Genomic DNA, 25,282 nt, shown 5'->3' with positions numbered 1-25,282 from the left:
GGAAAACAGGACTATTAACTGACTGGTCCCTTTTATGTTCTGAAACCCACTCCCAGCTCAGTACTCTGGGCAACTGCCTGGGCCACCCATCCCTAACTTTGAAACCCCTTGAAATAATCCAATTCTGAAACCTAGTGTGAATTGCGTTTTTGCTGCACACGGAAGCTGGAACTCAAGGCATGTTGATGCAAGAGAAAGTTGATGGGAGGGGGTACAGGGAGAGGGAGGGCAGAGAGTCGCTTACCACATACTCTCCCTGTTGAGTTCTGTGTAACTGCCCATGTTGCTATTGCTGGCAAAGCAACTGCCTGCTGTTTTCTGACCTTTTGCTCTTCTAGAGATAGAAATGGGAATTGTCTGAGACGTGGAATAACTTCCTGCAATTGTGTTAGCAAGGGCTGGTCTGACTTGATAGATAGCTGTGTCTGCTGGGCCTGCTTTTGAGAGGAGAAACTACTTGTTGGGTGACTAATTGGAAAGAAACATTAGGTGGCCCGCAGGAGGGCAAAATGTATAAAAGAGAAGCCTGCTGATAAAAGTTGTGCAAGGAAGGGGTGGTCTCCACTACAGCCCACTTTTGTAATTCACCCAAGATATGGGAGGGGGGAAACCTTGGCTGTGTGTACACAGTCTGACACTGAAGTTCTGAATTTAGAGACTGTAAATCATTTTTCTTGGATTCTTTTTTGGCTGTTTCCTAGCAGACCTAAAAGAGATTGTTCTTTTAAAAACATAGGGTAAAAGAGAATACAAGAGAACAAATCGTGAGAATGATTTCTTCCCAAGAGCACCATCACTGTCATTTTAAAAACAACTCTACTGGATAGTGGATACAGACACCACTTTAGTACATGATGGGTGTTTTGTAAATGCTATAGTTTGAGTGCCCACGCTACATTATCTGAGGAGATAGGCCCTATGTGCCGGGGGGGGGGGGGTCTGTGTGTGATCCAGACAAAGAGTTTAGGAGAGGGTGATTCTGAAAGAGAGAGAGTTTGGGGTTGATCCTTGCAGAGAGAGGGGGGAAATTGTTTTGGAGGTGATCCTGAGAAATATTTTGATTCTGAGAAAGAGGACAAGGCAGCAACTTTATGAAAGGCTGCTCCCACCGGCAGCCATTTTGTGGCGGTGCCCACATCACTTTTTCGGAATTCCAAATGTACCCACAGACCCCAGAAGGTTGGGAGCCCCTGCTACAGCCCCTGTATGGCTATGTGGTAGAGCATATTTTATCCCAACCATGCTAACGCCACAATTTCCAGTTCCTCCTGAGACATGGTAAAAGTCACTGTTCTATGCAGCTGAAGAATGCCCATGATAATATCTCTTCCAGTGACTGGAGATACATTGTGGTGAGTGTGAAAGTGACCTCCTCATGGTAGATGGTCCTCTAAGTTGCATCACTATCTTCAATACTTCAGAAGAACAATCACGTATATGCACACTAATTTTTGAAAGGAAGAATTTTAGTAAGAAACAAAATTACAAAAAGGTGAACACGAGGAATGATTTGCAGGACACAAAAAGAAGCAGAGATGCTTCCTTTACATCCTATTGCTTACATGTATTTATTTTTCACCACTTTTAAGTATTTTGCATATCCAATCTAGCTGAGAAGGCTATTTTCAAAAGAGTTTGTTATTATGACATATTAGAATTCTATGAATGAACCAAAAGGACTGTTCTGTATTATCCTTTCTTACCTCTCCCCAAAGTCACTTTTACTTACGCACAGTCACACACTGTTGCTTGAGGTATTCCAAGTTTATCTGCCATAGGGCACTTCTGCACCCTTTCAGAACCCTCTATAAATGAAATGAAACCACGTTTTGCCATTGGTTTGCTGTGCAAAGCAGGGCCAGTAAAGGGTGTAGCCTGGGGAAGGTTCAGGGGTGCCCTGGGCCTCATGTTCCCCACAGCATTCTGTAAATGTCAGAACCACCAGCGGGGCTTCCCCAGAGCTCAAGGCCCTGGGTGCTAAATAACGGGTGACTGTACATGATGATTGATCCCATGAAGGTTAAATAATGACTCACAACCCTGTGTAGTCTCAGCTCACAGCTCAAAAAGATTTTCCAGGAGGTTTTTAACCCTGAACTTGACATGTGTCAGAAACAGGCAGAAGTCCTCACAAGACGGAACACCACACCCAAACAGCCAACTCATGGTGATTTCACCACAACACCACCATATCAATGCAGCAGTCCCATTTTCAGTGCCACCCATAAAACAGAGGATTCCTTCACTGAATAATACAGGGTGCTACACTAGTGTTCTTTGTAAGATCAGAGGTAAACAGCAACACCAACGCAACCAGCACAGCAGCCGCCCTCAGAGAGGAACAGACTTTATAAACAAGTAATAGCAAATCAAGTGCTCGTTTTGTATAACTAAATCAACAGAAAAAAGGAAGTAAACAAAGAGGTATTCTGAGTAAAGAGCACAACTCAAGAGAGTATTTGGATCATTAACCTTTAAAGCAGTTAGTGGCATTTAACAGAGCCTGCTAGCGCAGGTTTCAGTTCTTTAAAAAGAACATTACAAATTATGCAGCTAAATGCCCACCTACAACTCTAGATTGAAGCTGCTCCATTTCAACAAAAGAAATTCTCTTTCAGGATCAAGGTGACTTTTTAACTAAAGTATTTGGGCAGGCTTTTTTTTAATTATTATTTGAGCTGTACTACAAATTCACAACATCCTGATTCAGATTAACTCATATTGATGACAACTCACAGTCACCGAAGAGGCCATATATCTTAGGCCCATCTAAGTTCAGTATGGTTTATATCTGTCTTCTCCAACCTGGGGTCCCCCAATTTTGTTAGAGTACAACTCCCAGCATCCTTGACAATTGGCTATACTGATGAAAACTGTAGTCCAAAATATTTGAAGGGCACCAGTTTGGCCTAGAGAAAGAAATCAAACAAATGGGCAGTATTGAAGGGGGTGTGGAGAAGTGGGCCCAGTCAGAGGCAAGCATCTTATTTTTTTTATTAATTGCCAACAATTAATTCTCTATCTGCTAGCTGCCTCTTATTTAGTGATCTCTCAAGGATAGAATGATGTATCTTGTTATTCTGTGGATTTATTGTTTTAAAAAGTCTTTTTTTTGCCATTTTTGAAAACTGATACCAGGGGCCAAGGGCAATGCAGACCCCTCCGACTTTGCTTGAGTTTGGGGGTTGTTTGTGATTTATATGACCAAACAAATCACATGGTTGGCACATTCCTACTAAATATGATTTTATTTGGCAACATTTGTGATTACTTGATATGTTTTGTACACCATGGAATATATTTTACACTATTCATTCTTTTTAAACCCTTAAAAAATAATATGGTTATTTTATTATCTTGGGTTTTTTCTCCTCTTGTCTGTTTGAGTATTTTAAGTTGGATATTTTGTTTGTAGCATTTGCAAACCTTTTTTTTTTAGTTATGTTTTAGCAATGTGCACTGCCCTGGTACTTTCGGATATGGTGGTAAAGTACTTCTATAACAACTAAAATAAATAAATAAACACCAATATTTTATTCCCCCCAAAAAATTGTTTAGAAATACTAATAATCAGGAACCATGAAGAAACAGCTCAGCAACAAAATATCATCATATTTCTCTTTACTTTTCTCTCTCTCTTGTTTCAGTTAACAGGCCTTTTTTCAGTCCCCTTTTGTGAACCAAGATTTGCAAATTACAATGCTGCTGCCCACAAGACCATACATTAACCCTGATCTTCATAATTTCTATTTGCGACCTTACCTGCTATTAATATTTTTTTTCAAACTGAAATGTACTTTGGCAGGGGTTTCATTGTATTATTCACCTTTATATAAGAAACCAAGTTACTCCAAACAGTGGTGAACAATTCTGATTTAGTTGGCCTTTGATGACACCAATGCGATGATGACTAAGCTTCTCTGCAATTGCTATCTACCAGCAATCTATGGACAACATGACCTTTTGCAATTATGTGTCGCAAGTCTAGCTGCAACCAGCGAGAAACACACAGTGTCTTTTGGTCTCACACGTGTGCTATCCTCTTCAAAACAGAAAGCAATCATCATTTTGGAGTTCTCACAATAATTTGTCCTATCATAGACAATTCTCACAGCATTCTAATCTAGACCCTCTCTACCTGCAGACATTCCACAACAAAAGATGCATACAAGTCCCCTGGATTAAAACCTCAGATTTCTGAGCAACAATTTGCTTCTTAAAAGAAAAGCTTCAAAGCCTAATCCTCACAAAAAAAAATTCCCCTGCCCAAGGCCAGCATGCTTTCCAAATAGGCAGCTGAGGCAGACTGAAATCTGTCATCCACTTTCAGACGGCGGCTTGTTGGGGGGGGTGTACTTATTTCACTGAACAATTGGCAAAAAAAGGATCTTTGAGGTAAAGTCAAATTGTATGCATGTTAATCACAGGTCCACAGTGACATCCTAGCTCCTTCATAAGCTTTTGCCATTTTGAAATTGGTCCAGAAGGCCACTTATAGTTGAGGGAAAGTCCGCAGAGCTGTTGTTTATCCACAGTCATTTTATTGTGGTTCAAATCTGAGCCCCATATGCATTATATACCTAAAGGAGCATTATACCACTTTAAATGGCCATGGTGTTAATCTAAGATTTAAGAGTCCTGAGCTGTAGTTTGTTAAGGGTGTTGAAAGACCCCTATTCCCCTCACAGAGCTACAATTCCCACAGCTCTCTGGGAAGACAAGACTCACTGCTAAACCATTCTGGAAATTGTAGCTCTGTGAGGGGTGGTCTCTTAACAACTCTAATCACCCTCAACAAACTATGGTTCCTAGAACTCTCTGGGCAAGTCACGACTGTTTCAAGTCATTTAATTCTGCTTTAAATGTATAGTGCATATGGCCCCCTGGCTTTTCTGCAAAACCAGCCATACATTTAGCAATTGTAGACACATTCAAGCATAAAGTGACTTAAGAGGTAAAAATCTGGAGAAAGCAGGCTAGCATATTTTCAGAGCAGGTCAGAGGCTTATCTTCATACCTCCACCTCTGGTATAGATTCTGCTTTCTCCCACCCACCTCAGCTTACCTGATCCTCCTACTGGTGTCATGTGAGTCCTTGTCTTACCATACCTGTGCCTCTGTCTCCTCCAAGACACAGATATCTCCCAGTACCTAACAAGAAGGTTAGGTAACTGACACCTAAAGATTAAAGATACACTCTGGAGCCTTATCAATACCATCTTTCCACTGCTATCACAGCCACCATGGTTATGACTCATGTCTAGAGTCGCCAGCTATTAACACTTTGCTCTATCTAGCTATTTCTGGAATTGAGGGGCCCAAATGAGAAAGGCAGCATATTTCTGCCAGTGTAACTATAGAAATCACATCAACAAACAACAGCAAGCTGGTCTTGAGGGTCAAGGAAATAACAAGCTTGAAATAGCTAGTTGTTTAAAAAAAGAAAAGAAAACACCCCTCATTGCATTAATGATACGAGGAAGAGAAAAATCCCACAATAATATCAGGTACAAGGAACATGGCTGTACTATGTAAAACATGCAATATAGTGTGGTCAGTGTATCTGGTCAATAATCAACACCCCCCTGCCCCCCCCCCCCCCAAGCCTCAGATTCCATAACCAGGAATATTTTTCCTTTCAACCTGCTCCTCTTGGACCAAGCTGGAGTTAATAATATGCAAGAGACATCAATGTTTGTAACCTGCTTTAAAAAACAAAAGAAGACTAATATGCTCTGTATGTGCTATTATTCTAACCCAAGGCTAAATCCTTGCATTAACAAGAAACATGGTGCTACTTCAGATATAAGCCCTTACTTATATAGTATTAATTGTTAGGATAATTCTGTGTACTTAGGGATTATTTGAGTAAGTGGTTTATAACATTTCTTAATGAAACAATTAAAACAGAACACTGTGGTAAGAGGCAAAAATGTCCCATTTTCAAAATTTGTATTAATCACATCATTTTCAAATATGGAAATACCAGCTTTCAATGTTCTATCTGTTGTGGAAATGCTGTAACAATTTTCACAGCCTGGATACTGAGCAAGACCTAAGCATTACTGTACATGTTTTACACGTATAGTCAATTATTTAGACTACAGATGGGAAATCTTTTGCCCTCCAGATCATTCTGGAATACAACTCCCATCGTCTTTGGCCAATGACCACGCTGGCCGGGGCTGATAGATATTGGGGTTTAACAACATTTGGCAGACCAAAGGTTCCTCACCCCATGTTTAGAGCCTTTCAGTATCATATACGATATAGAAATAAAAAAAGATATATTTATTTCTGCTTACTCACACAAGGACTTGCCAAGAGAACATTTATCCACACATTCATACATAGAAACAACATTCAGCTACTTTGAAAAATCCCTCCTGTTGCTTTCTGTAAATTTGCTACCCGGCATAAATAAATAAAGTATAGAATAGAACAGAACAGAACAGAATGCTAAGAGTTAAAACAAACCCTCTCATTAATTACAGAGCATAAGTATCTGGAATAAACCCCCAATAAGCTGTTTCGTTTTTAAAGCAAAAAAAGATACATAGGTCTGTGGAGAGTTTTGGTATGTAATAGCTTTCTGCTAAGAAACTTGCTATTCTGAAGCTTACTGCAGAATATTTTAAAGTATATTTATCTAGGTTTTGTGGGTGTTCTTTTTAGTTTTTCACAGGGTTGTGTAATACAATATACATCAGCTCTCAGCTCCTCCTTAAATTTGCCACTGTTATATCTGATAGGCTTTACTGTATTTGAGGGAGGCAGAAATTCAATAGGAAAAGCTTTCTTTCACACTTCCACATCTGAGAAAGAACTTTGCCTCTTGAATTTGTCTTACACGCAAAGGACTGAAGGGAAAGAATTTGAAATTCTTTGAACTCTGTTCAAAGTGACTCCAGCTGAGATGTGATAGGCCCGTTGCCTTGGACCCTCCCAACAGCCCTTGCCTCAGGATGCAGGCACGTCAACAAGCACTTCTTGGAACCGTTAGTACAGACTTCCATGGAAGTGCTTTTGCTGTAACAATTGATAAAATGATGCTGAAAGGGAGGGGGGTGTTGTTGCTTCCTCGGAACTCCTCCTTCAGAAGCCAATACTTCCAAATAATTTACTCTTAAAATTGCTGTCTCACTCAGATTCATTTCTGATAAGCTCCCTCTGAACTTTTCTTCTTTCTCTACATCTGCATGGGCTGCATTACGTTGCTACAGAAACTCTTAAAAGAGTTCCCTTCTGGACACAATAATGACTGCAGAAAATGGAATATATATATATATATATATATATATATATATATATGAATGACATCATAGCCTATTTGTTTAAGCAAACCAAGCACAAAGCATTACTGGATTTTGTACTTATCAGAACTGAACACTGGAGAAGGGTGTCAACTCAAACATAGGTCGTAGGAAGATCTCTCCAGCCACAGCTAGGAAAGATTCCTGTCTCAAACTCTGGACAGCCACTGCCAGGAAGTGCGGACAATACTGGGCTAGATGGGCCAATGGTGTGACTTGGTATGGAGCAGTTTCTTAATGTTCCTAGAAATAAAGAATAAAGAACAAGCAGCAAAAGGGAGGGCAACCACACACTCTCAAAATGGATGTCTGAAGCTAATTTTACTGTGGACATCACTTTGGCCGTGAACAGTTACTTCTGTTATTGAACTTTCCATCCAAGAATCTTTGTTTCTGGATACTATCAAAGGGGGTGGAGGGAGAGAAACAATGGATGATATCCAACATTAGTCATGCTCAGAATATACCCAATGGGTCTGTTCTACCTATGACTCAGCTGGATATCACCCAATGCTCCAGTAATTATTTTGTTGGGTTTCTCTCTCTCTCTCTCTCTCTCTCTCTCTCTCTCTCACACACACACACACACACACACACACAGCATCCTAAACAGGATATGAATTCAGATAAGAACAATGAAGCCCTCTTAATTTTTTTTATACACACACACACACACACGGCTTTCTTGTTCTACAATTTTATTTTTGCTTTTGTAAAGTGAATGGCAATAGAGCAGGTCTTTGTTTAAAAAAAAATACACCAAACCCACAATAAGATACTTGTTGTGTGCAACTAACCACAACCATCAAAAGGAAATGGGCTGCAGTTTTCAACACCTGTGGTTGGAAAACAAAATGACCAGCTGGCAATAGGAGAAAAGGGTTTTAAAAGTGAACAGATTTGGGGAGACCAAGCTGTAATGGTGCTTATAGATTTCTCTTAAAGCAGAGATTCCCCCGCAAAATTGAAAATTGCTGGGGGTCTTGACAGACCACTTAATGATTTTTGTGCCTGTTGTAGCAATTGTAATGTGCTGTGCTTGATGCTGCATGATTTTTAAATGTATTTTGTTGTTTCTTTAATTTCTTAGGGAATTCAAATTGCAATACAACACAAACAACACAAGAAATAAATGAATCAACACAAATACAGTTAAAATCAATATGAATACTTAATAATGGATGTGCCATTTCCTGTCTTCAGCCACAGATCCAAAGACACACCAAGGCTTGTAGCCTAACTTGGATGGTTTTGAAGATTAACTTGGGGGAAAGACAGCAGACTCAGCTATACAGCTGCAAATAAAATGTTTTATGTGTGTCTTAAGTACAATATACAATGTGACACTAGATAGTGATGGTGAGCCTTATGGAAAATTCAAAGCATTTTTAAAAACATTTTTTAAAAAAAAGCATTTTCAAAGCAGTTTTAATATGTGGCTAGATTTCACCTGTTATAAGAAAGTGAAACAACTCATTTAGTTATATTTTTACTAAATTTGAATGTAAGTATCTTAAATGACTCTAGCTCCTCCATCTGAGAGAAGATTAAACAAAGGTTGAGATGCTTTTGGAGCCTCCCATAGTGTAAAGTAATTGTTGCCTACTATTATTTGGCCCTGGTCCAGGAACAGGGATCCATGCACAGAAACAAGGATTTGCACAATGATTCTTCCAAGCAGCCTGCAATTGAGGGAAGGCCCCATGTATCTTGAATCACCGAGGGATGGGTCTCAGCTGTAGGGCACCTGCAATATGCACAGATCACTGATCAATAACAGCAGCTCTCTGATGGTGCTGATCATGTCAGGCTGAGGGAGGACTGGAGGACTCACTTTCTGAGTGGATGATCAATATTGTCAGAGATGACAGAGCTGATCTGTACAGTGGCACGGAACAGAATGAGAGACTTTTATGACCCGGATATGGTAAAAATCTATTTTAAATACATTGATTGAGAGCATTCCCAGGGCTGGTGTCAGGGCAGGCATTGTTGGGCAGCTGTTGAGGCCCCCATGGGGGAGCACTGCAACGCCCAGAGCCCCCTGGTCCTGCTCTTCTCCTTTGCACCATTACTACTGGCTTATCAGTCCTCTCTGAGCATTCAAGAGCTAATACAGATTGGACAAGTGAACAGACTGCAGTGACAGGAGGTGAGCCCATGCAGGGAAATGCCTAAGCATCCCCCAAGCCTGAGGGACCCCCAAAACTGCATCAGCCCCTGAGATCCTCCCCGACCCCCACACTTTGTAACCAGCTTGCTCTTTAAATTGACAATCACAGCTCAACTGGGCAGAAACAAACTCTTGTTAGGGACATAGGAAGAGCCCTGTGGAATCAGGCCAAAGGCTCATTTGGTCCAGAATCTTGATTTCCCCAAGGATGACCCAGATGCCTCTGGGAATCCTGCAAGCAGGCCTGAGTACAACAGCAACTGTCCCCACTTCTGACTCCTCCCAGCAACTGATATTCAGAAGCACATTACCTTCAACAGTGGAGGAAAAGCAAACTTATAGTGGATAGGAGCCGTCAAAAGTCTGATCCTCAATGGATTGTAATTGTCTTTTACAGCTGATGGCCATCCAGCGACAGCTAATTCCACACATCTAGCTATGTACTGCATAAAGAAATACTTGGTTTTGTCTGGACTGAACCTTTCAGTATTCAGCTTCGTTAAAGGTCCAGAAGTGCTAGTGTTATGAGAAAAAGGGAGAGAGAGAGAGAAAATATATCTAACCTCTTTCTCCACATGATGCACTACGTTCCTGCATTCCTCGTGATTCTACTTTGAGAACGTTTTACAGTATAAAGCTTCACGCTGGTATAATCACTACCGCAGTCTTCTGCTTTGAATTTTACCACATAAAAGGTTTTCACTTTGATCATCATCCAGTTTTGGTGACAATATACGTCAGGGTATATTAAAAGACTGTGGTTGTGTGTGTGGCTGTGTTGTTTCTTTCAAAAATAGGAAGTTAAGCAGGGAAAGCTACTTGTGAGTCGTTAATTTCAAAGTCTGTAGCACTCACATCTTTCAAAATGGGGATTTGACCGTTTTTTGTCCCTCACTTTTTAGCCAGCTAATAGACTGACATGATAGACAACTCACGAACACAAAATACTTGGAAATGTTTCCACCCGTTCTATCTGATTTACTAGAAAATAAAAAGCCACAAGATAGTTTAGAGATTATTATTCACTTGACTGCTTTCAGAGTGTCTGGCCTTGCTGATACTTTGATCCAAGTGCTTCCCGCCCCGGGGGGTGGGGGTTGCAGGAGATTATAAGTACATATATACACATATAAATTTATACAGCGGAAGGTAAAGTATTTACCCCCCCACATAGGCCACATATGCACTATACACATAAATAACTACTTAAACTATGGTTTAAGAGCCAGGTCAGCCCCCAAGAATGCTGGGAACTGCTAAAAGTGCTGCGAGTTATTAGAAGACCCCTATTCCCCTCACAGAACTGCAATGCCTGGGGTTCTCTGGGAAGAAGAATTGATTGTTAACCATTTGGGTGACTGTGGCTCTGTGTATTGGGGAGGGGGTCTCCTAACAACTCTGAGCACCCTTAACTAACTACACCCTTCTTTAGAGAAAGCCATGACTCTTTAAAGTGGCATAATGCTTTAAATGTATAGTGTGGATGTATGCCAGGGAGATTTTTTTTCTCTCCAAATTGCTTTGTTAGACCTTCTTTCCTTCACTTACAACAAGGAGGAGAGATGGGAAGCAGTGCCCAGTCCATAACTCATCCTACCCTGAAAATGTTACCATAAAAGCAGGGAAATGACCTTTTAACTTCAAGGTTCTCCACAGCTACTCAACAAATACAAGCAGTAGTTCTCCAGGGTTTCAGACAAGAGATTTTACTAGCACACACCCACATACCCACACACCCACGGTAGATGGAGCGGATTGAACTTGGGGACCTTCTGCTTGCAAAGAGGGTGCCCTGCCTCTGAGCTACAGTCTTTTTCCTTCTCAAATCCTGGGGAACTAATGCAGAGAACAAATCCAACAGAGAAATAATCGGGCAACCTGTACGTATTAACAGCATGATTTCTTTTCTGCCGCCATCTAAACAAAGAAACCATATTGATTTATTTCCCAGTAATATCCATGCCTTAATAGCCAAAACAAAGAAATGAACTAGTAAATATCAAAAGTGGGTGTATAATGCACATTTCAATATACCTGCATTATACATGAAGTGCTTTCTATTTTCAAAATAATTTTACTTTCAGACAAGAGATTTAAATCCTTGTAACAATAACAATAAGCATACTGCAGGACCAAAGGATAGATCCAGCAATATTATTCAGCATTTGTTTATTATCCATGAATGAAATAGTAACTTTATAAGAAAGCATCTTTAAAACTACAGTTGCTAAATATGCTGCTCCTAAAATCTAGAGTTTCATGATCAGACCTGAGGAAAAAAGAGGACAGGAATGTCTTAATTTCATCCAAGATTTTTCTAGTTCAGTCTTCAGGTTTCTATATTCTGTATGTCAGGCATGAGGAACATCCTAAAACCCAAGGGCAAGATTTGGACATGGTCAACCTTCCAGAGGAAAGTAGTCGGGGCCAATAAAACCCCCAAAGACTGCATAAGTAGGGGGGAAACGGGGGAAACCTGGAGTGGGCAAAACAGTTCAACAATGATTCAGCATTCTGGCTGACTCTTGCAGGACAAAAACAATGAGAGGAATACTGGAATGGTAACTTGTAATGGGGCACAGATGGCTAGCATCCTAAACAACAGCACTCCAATTGTCATGACAAAGGTCCAAATGCCCAAACGAGAATTTAAAGTTTTAATCCAAGCATCTACACTTAAACTTAAGACTATGTTTTGAGGGAAGGATAAACAGCATGAATAGAAACCAAAACTACTTACTTTGGAGACTTCTGTTTTGATCTTTGAACAAGCATCTCTAAAAAAATAAATGTGTAATGTGCTTTACAATCCTCACCTCACCTTTCCTCCCTAAGTAGGTACCTCTTGCAAATGCTGTTTTGATTGGCACCATTCTATAGAAAGGCATCAAGGGTATGGGTTGAGGTAAGATCTGAACTCACAGCCGAAGACCCAGTTTACATGCATAGCTACTGCATAAGGGAAACAGATGGGAATAAACAGCCCCATCACAATGTGGGGTTCAGAAAGTCTCTGTGAGTTAGATAGGGTGGCCATGCGCCCTGCTTTACAGAGGACAGTTCTCTATGTGAAGAGGTCCTCTTGTGTGAAGACCTGTGTAGTCTAAAGTTAAAAGAACTGTAACAAGGGAGAGCAGGAGTCTTGAAACTGGCAACGAACAGTATCTGGATAGCAGATGGAGTAGGCAAACAGATCCCCTTGTCATAATCTTTCCTACTCTGGTATTGTATTTCAGTTCAAACTGCAGTAACTATTTCTAAATTTGCATATGTACATACAAATTTTATGCAAAATTGTACTTTTTGTTTTAGGTGGTGGGGGCACATTTTCTCTTATTTTGGAAATACACAATTGGCCATCCTGGAGATGGATCCAGACTAAACCGGTTTCAGGTGGTTCCCACTGAAATCATTGAAACAAGCTCGTCATGACTTAAGTCATGAAATCAATGGGACTTACCGTAAATCATGACTAACTTGTCCCAAGGTACCCAAATTCAACTAACTTAGATCAAGCCCAGTATTTAGTCATTATTCCCATTTGTGTGACAAGAGTTTCCAGAAAACCCAGCAAGGATGCTGAAAGGTGCCATCAAACTGTATGCACAGTTGTTTGTTGTTTTAATTCACCTATTGCTCTATCCTCAAGTTTTGATTCCTGAAAAGGAAAGGGGGGGAAAGAATGGAACCAGAGCATTGCGATGACACAACAGTTCTCCTCTGAAAAGTTAAGCAACTGGGCTTGAATAACTCCATCATTAACCGGCAGGTCAGTGAACATACTTTGGAAGAAATTCCCTAAATTTCATCTCTGGTATTTGCTGACTAATTAGTGGAGGGCTCAATCATATGTTCTCAGAAGCTGAAAGTACAATGCCTCAATCAGCATTCTTACCCTCTGGACCAAAAAAACAAAACAAAACCCAACAACAACCCCTTTCCCGTTCAAGATACACCAGTTCACTTGCCGCTTTTCAAAGCAGCATTTTTATTTTAAAATAATCATGTATTATTTTCCACTATTATACTAATGCAGCTGAAGCTGCATCACCCATGCACAACAGGAAGGTATCAGTAGGCCTGAGGAAACCCTGGATTTGTACAAATCCCCTCCAAGTAGAACTGACAGTATCTTCTCAGCTTTCAGGGTCAATGGATAGTTTTGGGCAGGATTTGACACCCCACCTCCAAAAATACCCATTTTAGGAAAAACCTCACTGAGATCTTATGATGAAGGGCAGTAAGTAAGTAAGCAAGCAAGCAAGTAAGTAAGTAAAGAAATAGTTACAATGCTCGTGTTTCTGTCCCAGTTTCCAACGTTCTTTTTACACTGCATTACCTGATTGTTTACTGTCATGTTGCACTAAATTACATACATGCCAGTAGCTGTGGTGTGTTACAACAGCAGACATAATTGGACATGCACCATACCCTCCCACCCTCTATGAGAATGTGTATGTTTGTTCCCCCATGATTCACCAATGAAAACTGCAGGGGGAAAAGTATATGCAAGGACACTGCCCCAAATTTTGCCCCACAATATTCTGGGATAATAGGTTTGCAAACAGATTTATTTTCTGGAAACAATTAACACAGAAATCAGTATTAAGTTTCCTTAAGATTCTGCTAGTTTTTTTTCATAAGCGGTTTTTTATGTCATGTGAAAGGTCACATAAAATAGAATAAAAATATCAGGAGAATAAATGTCAGGAAAGCAGAAGAGAGTGCTTTCTGAATGCAGTCCTGGCCTAGGTGCGTTCAGAAGCTGATACACAGCCATGCAACTCAGGATGCTGTCTTGGTGCAGTCCTACCAACTTTGGTGCTCTGAGATGAGTAAACAAAAAGCAGGATGTCATTAGTTCATATTCCTCATATCTGGCAAAGACCTTATCTGGTTGTCTCATTCATCTTGGAGATTCAGGATGCAACTGAATGCAAAAAAGGGGGGATTCATAACCAGAAGCAAAGAAAACCACAACTCCCTCCTGGTTCACTTTTATCTATTTACAGCTCGGAATTCATAATAAATGAATTTCAAAGAAGTTGGATGTGGAAGTGGCCAATTATTTGGAGGGAGGTGTTGTGCAGAACGTGTGGTGTGATAACCTAGTTCTCTCAAAGAAGAAAGAGAAATAGCAGCTGTTCCCTTAAGTGCCTTTGTAAGTCAAGGGTAAAATTAATCCCCTTCAAAGCAAGACAAATTTGTCCTGGATCCTCTTTCAGTTCAAAATGGTGAAGAGTGTGTGCTGGTGTTGCTAAACTCAAATAAAAACTGTTCTGAGTCATGCCATTTAAAGGAAATACAAAATATTTATACATCGCTTGGTTGTTCCAATGTAAAGCGGTTTATAAATTCTTAAATAGATAAATAAAAGCTATCCCTTACAACCTTGCTGCAGGGTTTAAACCATTAATTTCCATGGAAACAATGCACAGTCCACTACACCAGGGAAGTGGAACCTGTGGCCCTCCAGGTGTTGTTGGACTCCTGGCCAATGCTCAAGGACAATGGGAGTTGCTGACCAACATCTAGAGGGCCACATGTTCTCCATCTCCATGCCTCACTATAGCTTTAAACTGATTTAATCATCATCACCTGTCTTCTAGAGATCCTTGGAAATAGTCACCTCCACCACTACCTGGATGAGAGGCAGCTCTAAGTCCTAGAAGGAACTATCAAAGGACCCTGGAGATGTCCCAAGCTCTTAGGAGCTTTTCTGATGATGAAATAGGGTTATTTATCAGATTTGTCAGCAGATTTTGTGACTGTGGGAAAAAGAGGTTGCAACCCCATGAACTGTCAATTAGCATTTACCATTGCTGTCATCCTGGTAACAGATCTTCAGAATTGTAAACTCCTCCATCTGTAAACTCTAGAATTTGCAACAGTTTCTTTCAAATGCCCAAACAGCTGCCTTATGAGCAGCGTAGAGTCCACAGTTTACACTAATTGTGATTCTAGACTGGGTTTGTTTATAACCTCATCTAATCCAGAGGAGTTTATGTAAGACATGAGCAATGAAATATGGGTCATTCACACAATTTATATTGTTTGCCACATATAGAGTTTACTTTAGGAATCACAAGATATGAAAGGCAATTTCCTTACAGCTGAGATTCTCAAGGCGCTTTTTATAAGCAAAGGACTGTACATTTTTCCTCATTAACAATCTTGTGTGGTCAGTTATTTCCACCCTATTTCTACAGATGGGAAGCTGGAGTTTCAGCATGGGTTCAGGATTTGAACCCAGTTTCATCAGAACAACTAAACAACAGAGCATTTCCAGGGCTTCCTGAGAGGGGATGAGGCTAGAGGCGATTCCTCACTCCACACTTAATCCTAACCTTAGCTGTGTAATCATATAACAAGTGCTAGTCTGCTTTTTACAAATCACTTTACAAGATCTGAAGTTCCCAAGCAGAAGGTGCCTAATAGTAGGTGGACCACAATAACTATTTAAAGTGGCATTACACTCTTCCATCAGTTTCATTTTGGCAGCCCATCAACAGTTTTCCTTTTAATATTTGATAGCATTATTAGACTGATTATTAATACGCCAACATGCACTCCCTTTGTTTCAGCTTCTATGTATAGTGGCTGTAGCAACTATAGTCCTTCCTAAGGTGTCAGATATACAAAGCCAGTAGCCATCCCCTCCCCCCCCGAACAGGGACCACTAATCTGGTATTCCTGAAAGCAGAAAACATATTGTGAAAGATTAAACAGGGGCTTCAGGTCTGTTGCAGCACCACCCAAATTAATTGTCCAAGGGAAATGACTTTGCTGAACATTTTTGCACTCAAGATGCCAAGAACAGCAATGTTCTTTACACAAATATTTTTCCCATTAAAAAAAGAAAGAAATGTCATCTCAGATGAATAAACACTACAGAACCGTCTTGAGATGTAAAATAACTAAAGGTAGCATCTGGGTCACTCAACCCAACTAACTCTCCAACTAGACTGGGCCAGCACGTAGCCAAAAGGAGAGCCTAATCCACAGTTCCTCTCATCCGAAGGGCTGAACAAGACATTATGTTGGAAAATGCATGGTTCCAACCCTGCAGATACAGAGATGATGGGGAATGTGCAGGTGCAGGTATGTTTTCCCTTCTTGGTGCTAATTTCCCCCTGTAAGTGACCCAACACCCATTTGCCCTCAACAGGCTCATTTTCAATTATGTGTATTTGTTTAAAAACTCCTGATTTTATCATATATATATATATATATATATATATATATATATATAGTATGACTGCTTGTTTTTAAAGTTTGATCTCATCAGTATTTTCCTGCATGTAAATATGCACAAAGTGCGAAGAGTTTTTTCTGGGTAAACGATATTTAAAATAATTTTTATTTAAACCAGTTTCTTTTGCTTTTAACTGCCTGGGTTTCATTTGAAAGGAAGAAATTGTGGAAAGGAGAAGGGTTAAGCACACACCCCTTCTGCCCCAGCACTAGCATCACAAAGAAAGTGTGGTTCTCCCATAACATCTAAGCTTCAGCATTAGGATGAAGGATATTTCACCAACCCTGTAAAACATGATCCAGCCACCCCTTATCTCTGCTGCCCGCCACTGCTGCTCAGCTGATGGTCCTTTGTTGTTGTTCCTCATTCAAAAGGAGGCTTGCATGCACACGTAGCCCCTGTGCAAACAGTAATGCAGCCTTGTGAATAAGTACATAAGAGTTACTAGGCTGGAAATAAATATTACTAGCAGAGGAAGGAGAGCACCATCCTCCTTCCAGCAGTCCAACGTATTACTATGCTGGATCTTGAGGAGGGGGGGGCTTCCTTCTGTCAGCCAGTAGAGGCTGCTCTGTTAGGGCACTTGGGGCAGGGCACTGCACTGCCCCACCAAACACAGCCTGCCCTGAGCCTTCCTACCTGGCCTGCCTTCTTACTTACAACCAGTTCAGGCAGGTAACATTGCTTATCAGTTTCCTCCTCAGTCTCAGTGGTGCCCCTCACATAACTCAGCAGAGAAGAGAATGGAGACAAACCAGAATTACGTAGTTTGCTCTGCATCTCACTAGAACCAGAACCACCTACTGCTTGGGCTCCCTGCCGGTCCCAACAGGCACCAGCCTTCGTCAACCCTCTTAACTTCTAAGCTGGGTGTAGAGGAGGGGCAGAGGCCCCCCCATCCCTCTTTCACCAGACCATCCACTCTCCGGCATGGGATTCCTTATTGCCAAGGACTACCAAGTAAGAGCTTAAATATGGGGAGCTGCTGTAATACTTTTAACTAAGCAAGAAAACTGATACGGTAATCAATAAAACTGACAAAGCTTTTCCCAAACAGCTTATCAGTTTCATTGGAGAACAGAGGCAGACTAGTGAAGGAAACGGTAGCGTAGAGACAGTCAACCTGGTGCCTGAATGTTGCTGTACTATAGCTCCCACTGGCTGGGGCTGAGGGGAGTTTCAAGCTGTTAATGGAAAGCATCTGCTTTCCATACAGAAGATCCCAGGTTCAATCACTGGCATTTCCAGGCTGGCTAGGAGAGACTCCGACTGAAATCCAGTCAGTGTAGACAATGCTGAGTGAGATTGTCCAAAGGCCGGCCCACATGTGAGGCAGCTTCTATAGTCCCTTTGTATATTCCTAATTAGGAGAAAACATCTTCTCCTATTCTAGCTGAAAGGGGTGACATGACATTTAAAGCAAATAAAAGAGTTAAGTTGTGAATGTGGTGATACACATGAACTGAGAAAGCAGAAGATTCCTCAAGGTGATTTCAGGCCTGATTTCCCTAAATGCTCATAGTGCTCCAGCCTCCTCATGAAGAACACAAGCTGGTGCAGGTTTTGAGGGTGTTTTCCTGACCTCCTTGTTTACTTTTAGGACTAGATGTTCTCTAGCGGCCAGTTAGAAATGAGAACCGATTAGCACATTACAGCAGAAGCACAGAAAGCAGAAGAGGGTCAAGTGACCTGAACTTCTGCTTTTGCAACTGCTGCTGTAACCTATAAAGCGGACTCCAGTGGATTCATATATGCATGTTGGCACATAGAACAGTCCTCCTATACTACTCTCAGTACCACCTCAGAATCATGTGGGGACAGCTTGTCGAAAAGTTCCCTGATCTCATTCCCCCCCCCCCCCCCATGCATACAAAAGTGTGACCTGCTAGTTTTCTATGAGCATGGGAATTTTAACATGTTCGGTTATAATCAGGGAGATTTTAATGGGAGTGCTTTCAAAGTGGCAACCTCCTATTTGCATTCTGGGATGAGAGAGTTGCATGGACGACAGCAGCACTTCAGATCGCAGGTCATCCTGAACGGAGAAGCAGATTCATTCAACCATCTTTTACAAAGAAAAGTCTGCCCTGCCACCAATTCATTATTGTTGTCTCCCAGTGAATGCTGTTATATCTGAAGGTGTGACAGGAGCCTGTCATCAAGACAGTACAGGGAGCTGCCAGCTACTCTGTTGTATGTTTACAAGCACAAGCCCCCAGAATTAGAGAAACTCCCTGAGAGATACACAATGGACAAGTAAGAATATGTTGCTTGTGTGGAGAGCAAACAAGAAGCATTGACTGTTTAAAAGTTTCATTATTTTCTTTCGCTAGGGATCCCTGTTCAATGAAACTGACAAGGCAGTAGACAAATCTTGTCTAGTTTCATGAGTGTCATGCCAATTTGTTTTATAACTGAAGTATTGTTGTGTCGCCGTGTGCTTAATGTGTATACATGCCTTTTTGAAGGGGTGGGGGAAGTCTTGTAACTGTAAGACTGGAAAGTCCTGAATGGAGTAGATAAGACTTCACTCACCCCAGCACTGAAAAACTAGTATGGGCCAATTCCTTCAGTCAAGCAAAAGATAAATTCATGCCTGGAACATCCTTTTAAGCATAAACAATTTTGCATGACTTAAAAAGTATTTTACAAGTTTTCACAAACTCTCAAAAGAGCTCCATGAATGAAATGAAAAGATCACAACTTTCACAATAAAACCTCTTCATAGACTTGGGAATTGCTATAAAACTGTATGATTTATGAATGGCATATATTACTGGGAGGGGAAAATATTTTCGGGTGAGGGCCTAATACTTACCCTTCATATAGCTGTGATTTGGTACATGTGTGTCCAGTTAATAAATTATGCTACTCTTGTGTATCAAGTACCAAAGAAATGCATCCTACACATAAATTATATGTATGTTAACTGCCCTGGGAGGAACGGCGGGTTACAAATCCATTGAAAGAAATAAACAACAACATACATGTAAAAAATCTGATAGTATTATTGCTGCGAGGAATTGATCCTTAGATACCCCATATACGAATCAGTAATACCCCACATTGAAACCAAAATTTATAGATTTCTCTCAGGTGTTTTCTATTTTTCTAATGGCTAGAGTTCAGCTCCCTTAAGTTCAGTTCTAAGAAAAGCAGGGGTAAGAACTGTTTCATCATCAACGTAAATAACATTAACAGCCTTATTTATATACCGTATTTTTCCGTCTATAAGACGCCTCCATGTATGAGACGCCACCTATTTTGGGGGATTCAGATTTAAGAAAATGGGGGAAGATGTATCAGTGTATAAGATGCCCCCTAATTTTTGACATTATTTTTTAGGAAGAAAACCTAGTCTTATACACGGAAAAATACAGTAAGGGGGATCTCCAACATATTACAATATAGTCTCACCTCTTAACAGGGATGTGCTCTCCTGTTCATGCCACCATGCCTTCCTCCGGGTCTCTATACAGCTGTAGAGAAACAGTGTGAAACTTGAAGCCCTCCAGATGTTGTTGGACTACAACAACCATCAGCCCTGCCAGGCTGAAAGGAATTGGAGTCAAACAACATCTAGAAGGGCACAGGTCCGCACTCCTCCTGTTGGTAGCAGCTCAATTCATTCTCCCCCGCATACACCTCTCCAATTTCCTGGTGTTTTGTTTTTTTCAACCAGCGCTCAACATCTCATAGCTCCTGAAAACTATGCACCATATATACTCATGTATAAGCCGACTTTTTCAGCACATTTTTAATGCTGAAAAAGCCCCCCACGGCTTATGCTCGAGTGAGTGTCCCACCCGAGCGCATTTCCAGCAGCAGAGGCTGTTGTTGGCGGCCGAGGAGGAACGCGCAGCCTGGAAGCAGCCCTTTTGGGCTACTCCTTCCTCCTCCTCCTCCTCCTCCTCCTCCTCCTCTGCCGCTGTTGGCGGCAGAGGAACGAGCAGCCCGAAAGCAGCCCTTTTGGGCTGCTTATTCTTCCTCCATCGCTGCCGCCATCAGCCTCTGCCTCTCGGCAGCACCCTAGGTAGGCAGGGGGACGGGAGGGGCTGGGGGGGAGAAGCCCCTTCTGCTGTGTGCGCATGCGCACACACACACTCTGGCCCACCAGGAGGTTTGTGATGTGGTGAACTGGCTTACACTCGTGTAAATAAGTTTTCCCAGTTTTTTGTGGTAAAATTAGGTCCCTCAGCTTATATTCAGGTTGGCTTATGCTCGAGTATATACGGTACATATTACTTGTTTGGGGGCTTTGCTTGGCCTCCTTTTAATTATTTTCTTTTGTATTGTGTTCATGCATACCTTGAGATTCACTGACATACTGTTTCTCAACAGCCCGGTTTGGCTCTAATCCTGTCTGCACAGAAACACTGAGCAAGTTCACTATTAGGAGGGGTGACATTACTTTACCTAAGTGTTCAAAGCCCTTCACATTCATTATCAGCAAAACGTGCAATACCATTAACATATTAATAGCACAGAAGTGAACCAGCTTATACCGAGCTCAACTGTCTTACTAGTAATTTTGCATCCAAAAGATTTGTGTGAATCATCATTTCAGTCATCACCACGACTCACATCAGCACTGGGACACTCCAGCTACACTGGCCTGCTGGACTAGGATCTGTTTTATCAAGAGTTACACGCGAGCAATCCTATGTGTGCATGCTTCATTTTCCAAGCTAGCTGTCTTTGTGCAAAGATTCTTAGAAATGAATTGCTACAACCATCAGCCTGTTTGGATGTGCAGCGACTGAAAATAAGAACCTAAGTAGAGGCCTGCTGGATGAGGTCGATGGCCTTTCTAGCCCAGCATCCTGATCTCACAGTGGCCAAACAGATACCTGTGGGAAACGCACAAGCAGGACCTGGGCACAAGATCACTCTTCCCTCCTCTGGTTTGCAGCAACTAGTATTCAAAAGCATTGGTGCCTCCAGTCTTGCAGACAGTGTATAGCCATCATGGCTGGTATTTGTTGACAACCTTAACCTCAGTGAAATAATAAATGTTCTAGCACAATTCTTGTTTGCATAGATGTTGTATCCAGCTTAGTCTGAGAAGGCCCACTTGAAATTAACGGGCATGACTAACCTAGCCCCATTAATTTCAGTGGGTTACTCCAAGTTGTACTTAGTTGGATATAACAGTGGATGTGAACCTAAATTCTGCTTCTGTTTGTAACTTGCAGACTAGAATTACTGTCCGAGGCAGTGACTTCACTTTCGCTACAAAGTAATAATTTAGTAATCCTCTTATCTCAGAAACATTCCTGCTTTCACGGAAGCCATTGAGAATGTCCTCCAATGACTGTTGCTAGAAGGTAGCCACAAGTGCATATACATCAGCACATAAAACATATGCCCCCTTTTACATTCTAAAGTGAGCTGGGATAAATGCTGTTCGAGTCAAATATATTCCACAAGTATAAGCTCAAAGTCATAGGTATGAGATGAAATATATGCAGGAATAGGTATCAAAATAGCCAACCAATCACTTATTGAGGATAAGCATGGTGTAGTGGTTTGTGTGCTGGACTAGGACCTGAGAGGCCAAATCCCTACTTAGCTATGAAGCTCACTGGGTGACCTTTGACCAGGCACCCCTCTCCACCTAACCTACCTCACAGGGCTGTTGCAGGGATTAAACGAGGAGGGGGAGAACCATGTGTGCCACCTTGAGGTCCTTGGTGAAAAATGTGAGATACAAATGAAATGAAAAATGCGTAGGAAATAAATACACAATTCCTAGACTAGCTTCTGTTTGCCCTAGAGAAATCTAACTAAAGACCATTGGAAAATAATACCACCAAAGAGCCTTGAATTTAGGTAGCTTGCCTGGTCACCATAAACGACAAGGAATTTCATACAGGTGAACAAGCAGGATGTCAGAAGAGGGATTGCACCATCCTTCCCCTACCATCCTGTGGCTCCTGTGTTGGCTGTAGAGTAAGAGGCTCCCCCACTTCCATGACTGAAGGAGAAATGCAGAACGCTGGCAGATGAAGGATGGATTGTTCTGCCACTCCTCCACTAGCCTGCATGATACAAGGTTTTTTTTAAAATAAAAACTGGTCTGCTAAGAGGCTAGTACTGTGTGTTTCCACGCTGGCTGAGGATGAATCAGATTTCCCTCTTTAAAGACCACTAGCCTCTTAACCAATAGGGGCTGGTGCCCATAAGGAACGGTAGGGGAGAAGGCAGAGAGGTCAATAGTAGGTGGTGCCAGAACCAATGACAGGCAAAGTCAATTAAGTGTTGGTGCTAAGCTTTAAAGCCTCAGGCCTGAAGTCTCCACCCGCATCATTCTGCCCAGACACTGAGGTCCAGCTCTGAGGGCCTCCTGGCAGTTCTCTCACTGCGAGAAGTGAGAATACAGGGAACCAGGCAGAGGGCTTTCTCAGTAGTGGCGTCTGCCTTGTGGAACACCTTCCTGTCAGATGTCAAGGAAATAAACAACTTTTACTTTTAGAACACATGTGAAGGCAGTCTTGCATAGGGAAATTTTTAATGTTTTATGTTTTATGGTGTTCTTAATATTTTGTTGGGAGCTACCTAGAGTGGCTGGGGTAACCCAGTCAGATGGGCAGCATATAAATAAATAAAAATGATGTTGTTGTTAGTTCTGTCCCCATCCTCCTCCCTGAATGAGTTTCTACAGGTGACAACACTGAGACAAATGCAACCTTGTGGATTGATTATAAGTAGGAAGGAAGGCAAATGGGAGTAACTGAGGGTAGATTGAGGCTGCAAGGGTAGCACCCCAATTCTCTCTAATGGACCAACCTTCACTGCTCCCAATAGGCTAGCAACATTAGTGGTGCATAAATGCAATGGAATTCACTGCTGTTTCTCAAGGCAATTCTGGATATTGGTGCTACTACAGTTCCTGTCTTGCCTTTTGAGCACCTGGAATGTTCCCAAAGTACAGACAAACTTTCAAAGCTTAGACCCACCTGCAAAAACAGTTATTTATAAAGTGTTTGTCTGAAGAGAAGGCAAGATCCCCTTCGCCACTGCCCTAAGTTTGTAAGATAATTGCAACCCACCGACCCCAACAAATCCTTAGAAATTCCCATCCCCTTTTTGGAGGCATCTTCACTTTCCCTCCCCCCCACCTCAAAAAAAAAATGGTTGTGGGGAAATGGCATGCAATATTTTGGCAGAGCACTACAGTATTCAGGTGAACTATCCCCCTGAACCACACAAAAGGGACAGATTAATTATGACTTCCCCAATGTAATATAAACACTGACAATTGGGAAACACTGGCCTGCAAGCGCTCCAGTTGGAGAACAGCCTTTATCAAATGTGTCGTGGGCTTTGAAGACACTCGAACTTAGGACGCAAGGGAGAAACGTGCTAAGAGGAAGGTGCGCTTGGCAAATCCATACAGTGATCAACTACCGCCCAGAAACCAATGTCCCCACTGTGGAAGGACGTGTGGATCCAGAATTGTCCTCCACAGTCACTTACGGACTCATTGTTAAAACCATGTTTATGGAAGGCAATCTTACTCGGCTACGAGTGATCGCCAAAGAAGAAGCAGCAGCTCTGCATATGTTTCAGGCAACTCCCATCAGCTTGATGAATCAGTTCAACATGCTCCTACAGTCTGTTTCGGGACACATGAATTGAATACACAAAGGGTAAGATTGTGTGATAAGGCAACAAACCTGCTGTGCTTTTGATGCAGCTTGTGTGGTGTGGTGCAGAAGGTAGATCTGGATGTACAGGCAGTAAGGCCCATATTCATACCATACATTTTAAGTACATTTAAAAACGCATTTCAAGCACATGGCTTCCTTCAAAGAACCATGAGAACTATGGTTCCTTAAGGGTGCTGGGAACTGTTGCTCTGTGAAGAGTAAACTGCAGTTCGTTAGGATTCCCTGAGGGAAATCCTAAGGGTGCTTTAAATGTATGGTGTACAGTAGCTGCAACCAGTGGAACCTAACTGCAAACTTACATAGGCGTGCAAGTGACCCAGACTGTTCCACTCTCAAGAGCTACTAACAACGGCAGCTAGGAGATTTATATGTATTATAGGTATGCTTATCTCTATCCTTATAGATCTGTATGCTGCTGTATAAGAGCTGTCTGTGCTTTTCATATCCCAAAACAGGCCCACAGATGTCAATGTCAGCAATGAAATAAAATCCAAAGATACTACAAATTTGCTATTTATATGCAGCACTCTGGAGACTGGCTGCAATGGTTATTTAAAGTTATAGGAGGGGGGGAGGGAATTTAGCAGAGTAAAAGCAAGAAAAAGAATAGAGCCCAATGGATGTGGGGGGAAAGGATGCTTAGAAAGAAAGAAACCTTTTAAGAGTCCACCCATGCAATGATTTTTGCTTTCATTTTCCAGGTTTGGGCAGAGGGAGGGGAGAGCTGATGCCTTTGAAGGGCGAGGAGGACCAGCAGTTTAGGAAAACGTAAGGAAATAGAGAAGAAGTGATGCCAGCCTGCCAGAACTGCATTAAGAGGTGGCATCTCTCCCTCCTCGGGAGGCATGGGGCGCTTAAGTGCATTCAT

At 41.7% G+C, this 25,282-nt stretch overlaps 1 protein-coding gene and 1 long non-coding RNA gene across 8 annotated transcripts in view; one reads left to right on the top strand and one right to left on the bottom strand.

Annotated features, from left to right (window-relative positions):
* GAB3 (GRB2 associated binding protein 3) overlaps positions 1 to 25,282 on the bottom strand; it is a 90,889-nt gene that overhangs the window by 50,251 nt on the left and 15,356 nt on the right. The window contains exons 1-2 of one of the 7 annotated variants that reach the window (XM_080991276.1): positions 10,050 to 11,047; positions 9,798 to 10,002 (exon numbers count right to left, since the gene is read on the bottom strand). The exons of 3 other annotated variants lie outside the window; for them this stretch is intronic. In XM_080991276.1, the coding sequence (XP_080847402.1) occupies positions 9,798 to 10,002; positions 10,050 to 10,063 (219 nt within the window). In that variant the 5' untranslated portion in view covers positions 10,064 to 11,047. Of the gene's footprint in view, positions 1 to 2,036; positions 2,598 to 2,736; positions 3,149 to 8,919; positions 9,765 to 9,797; positions 10,003 to 10,049; positions 11,048 to 25,282 lie in introns of those variants that run through there. 3 more of the 7 variants (XM_080991277.1, XM_080991280.1, XM_080991279.1) reach the window with 3 other exon arrangements.
* Positions 248 to 9,973, top strand: LOC308468876. Its single transcript, XR_013981921.1, has 3 exons — positions 248 to 1,352; positions 8,517 to 8,672; positions 9,884 to 9,973. It is a non-coding gene; the product is annotated as an uncharacterized lncRNA (long non-coding RNA).

The sequence above is a fragment of the Podarcis pityusensis genome (assembly GCF_964106645.2).
Source record: "Podarcis pityusensis genome assembly, chromosome: Z".
NCBI lineage: Eukaryota > Metazoa > Chordata > Lepidosauria > Squamata > Lacertidae > Podarcis > Podarcis pityusensis.
Note: the sequence above shows the minus strand (reverse complement) of the source record. Positions and strands in the feature narration are given on the sequence as shown.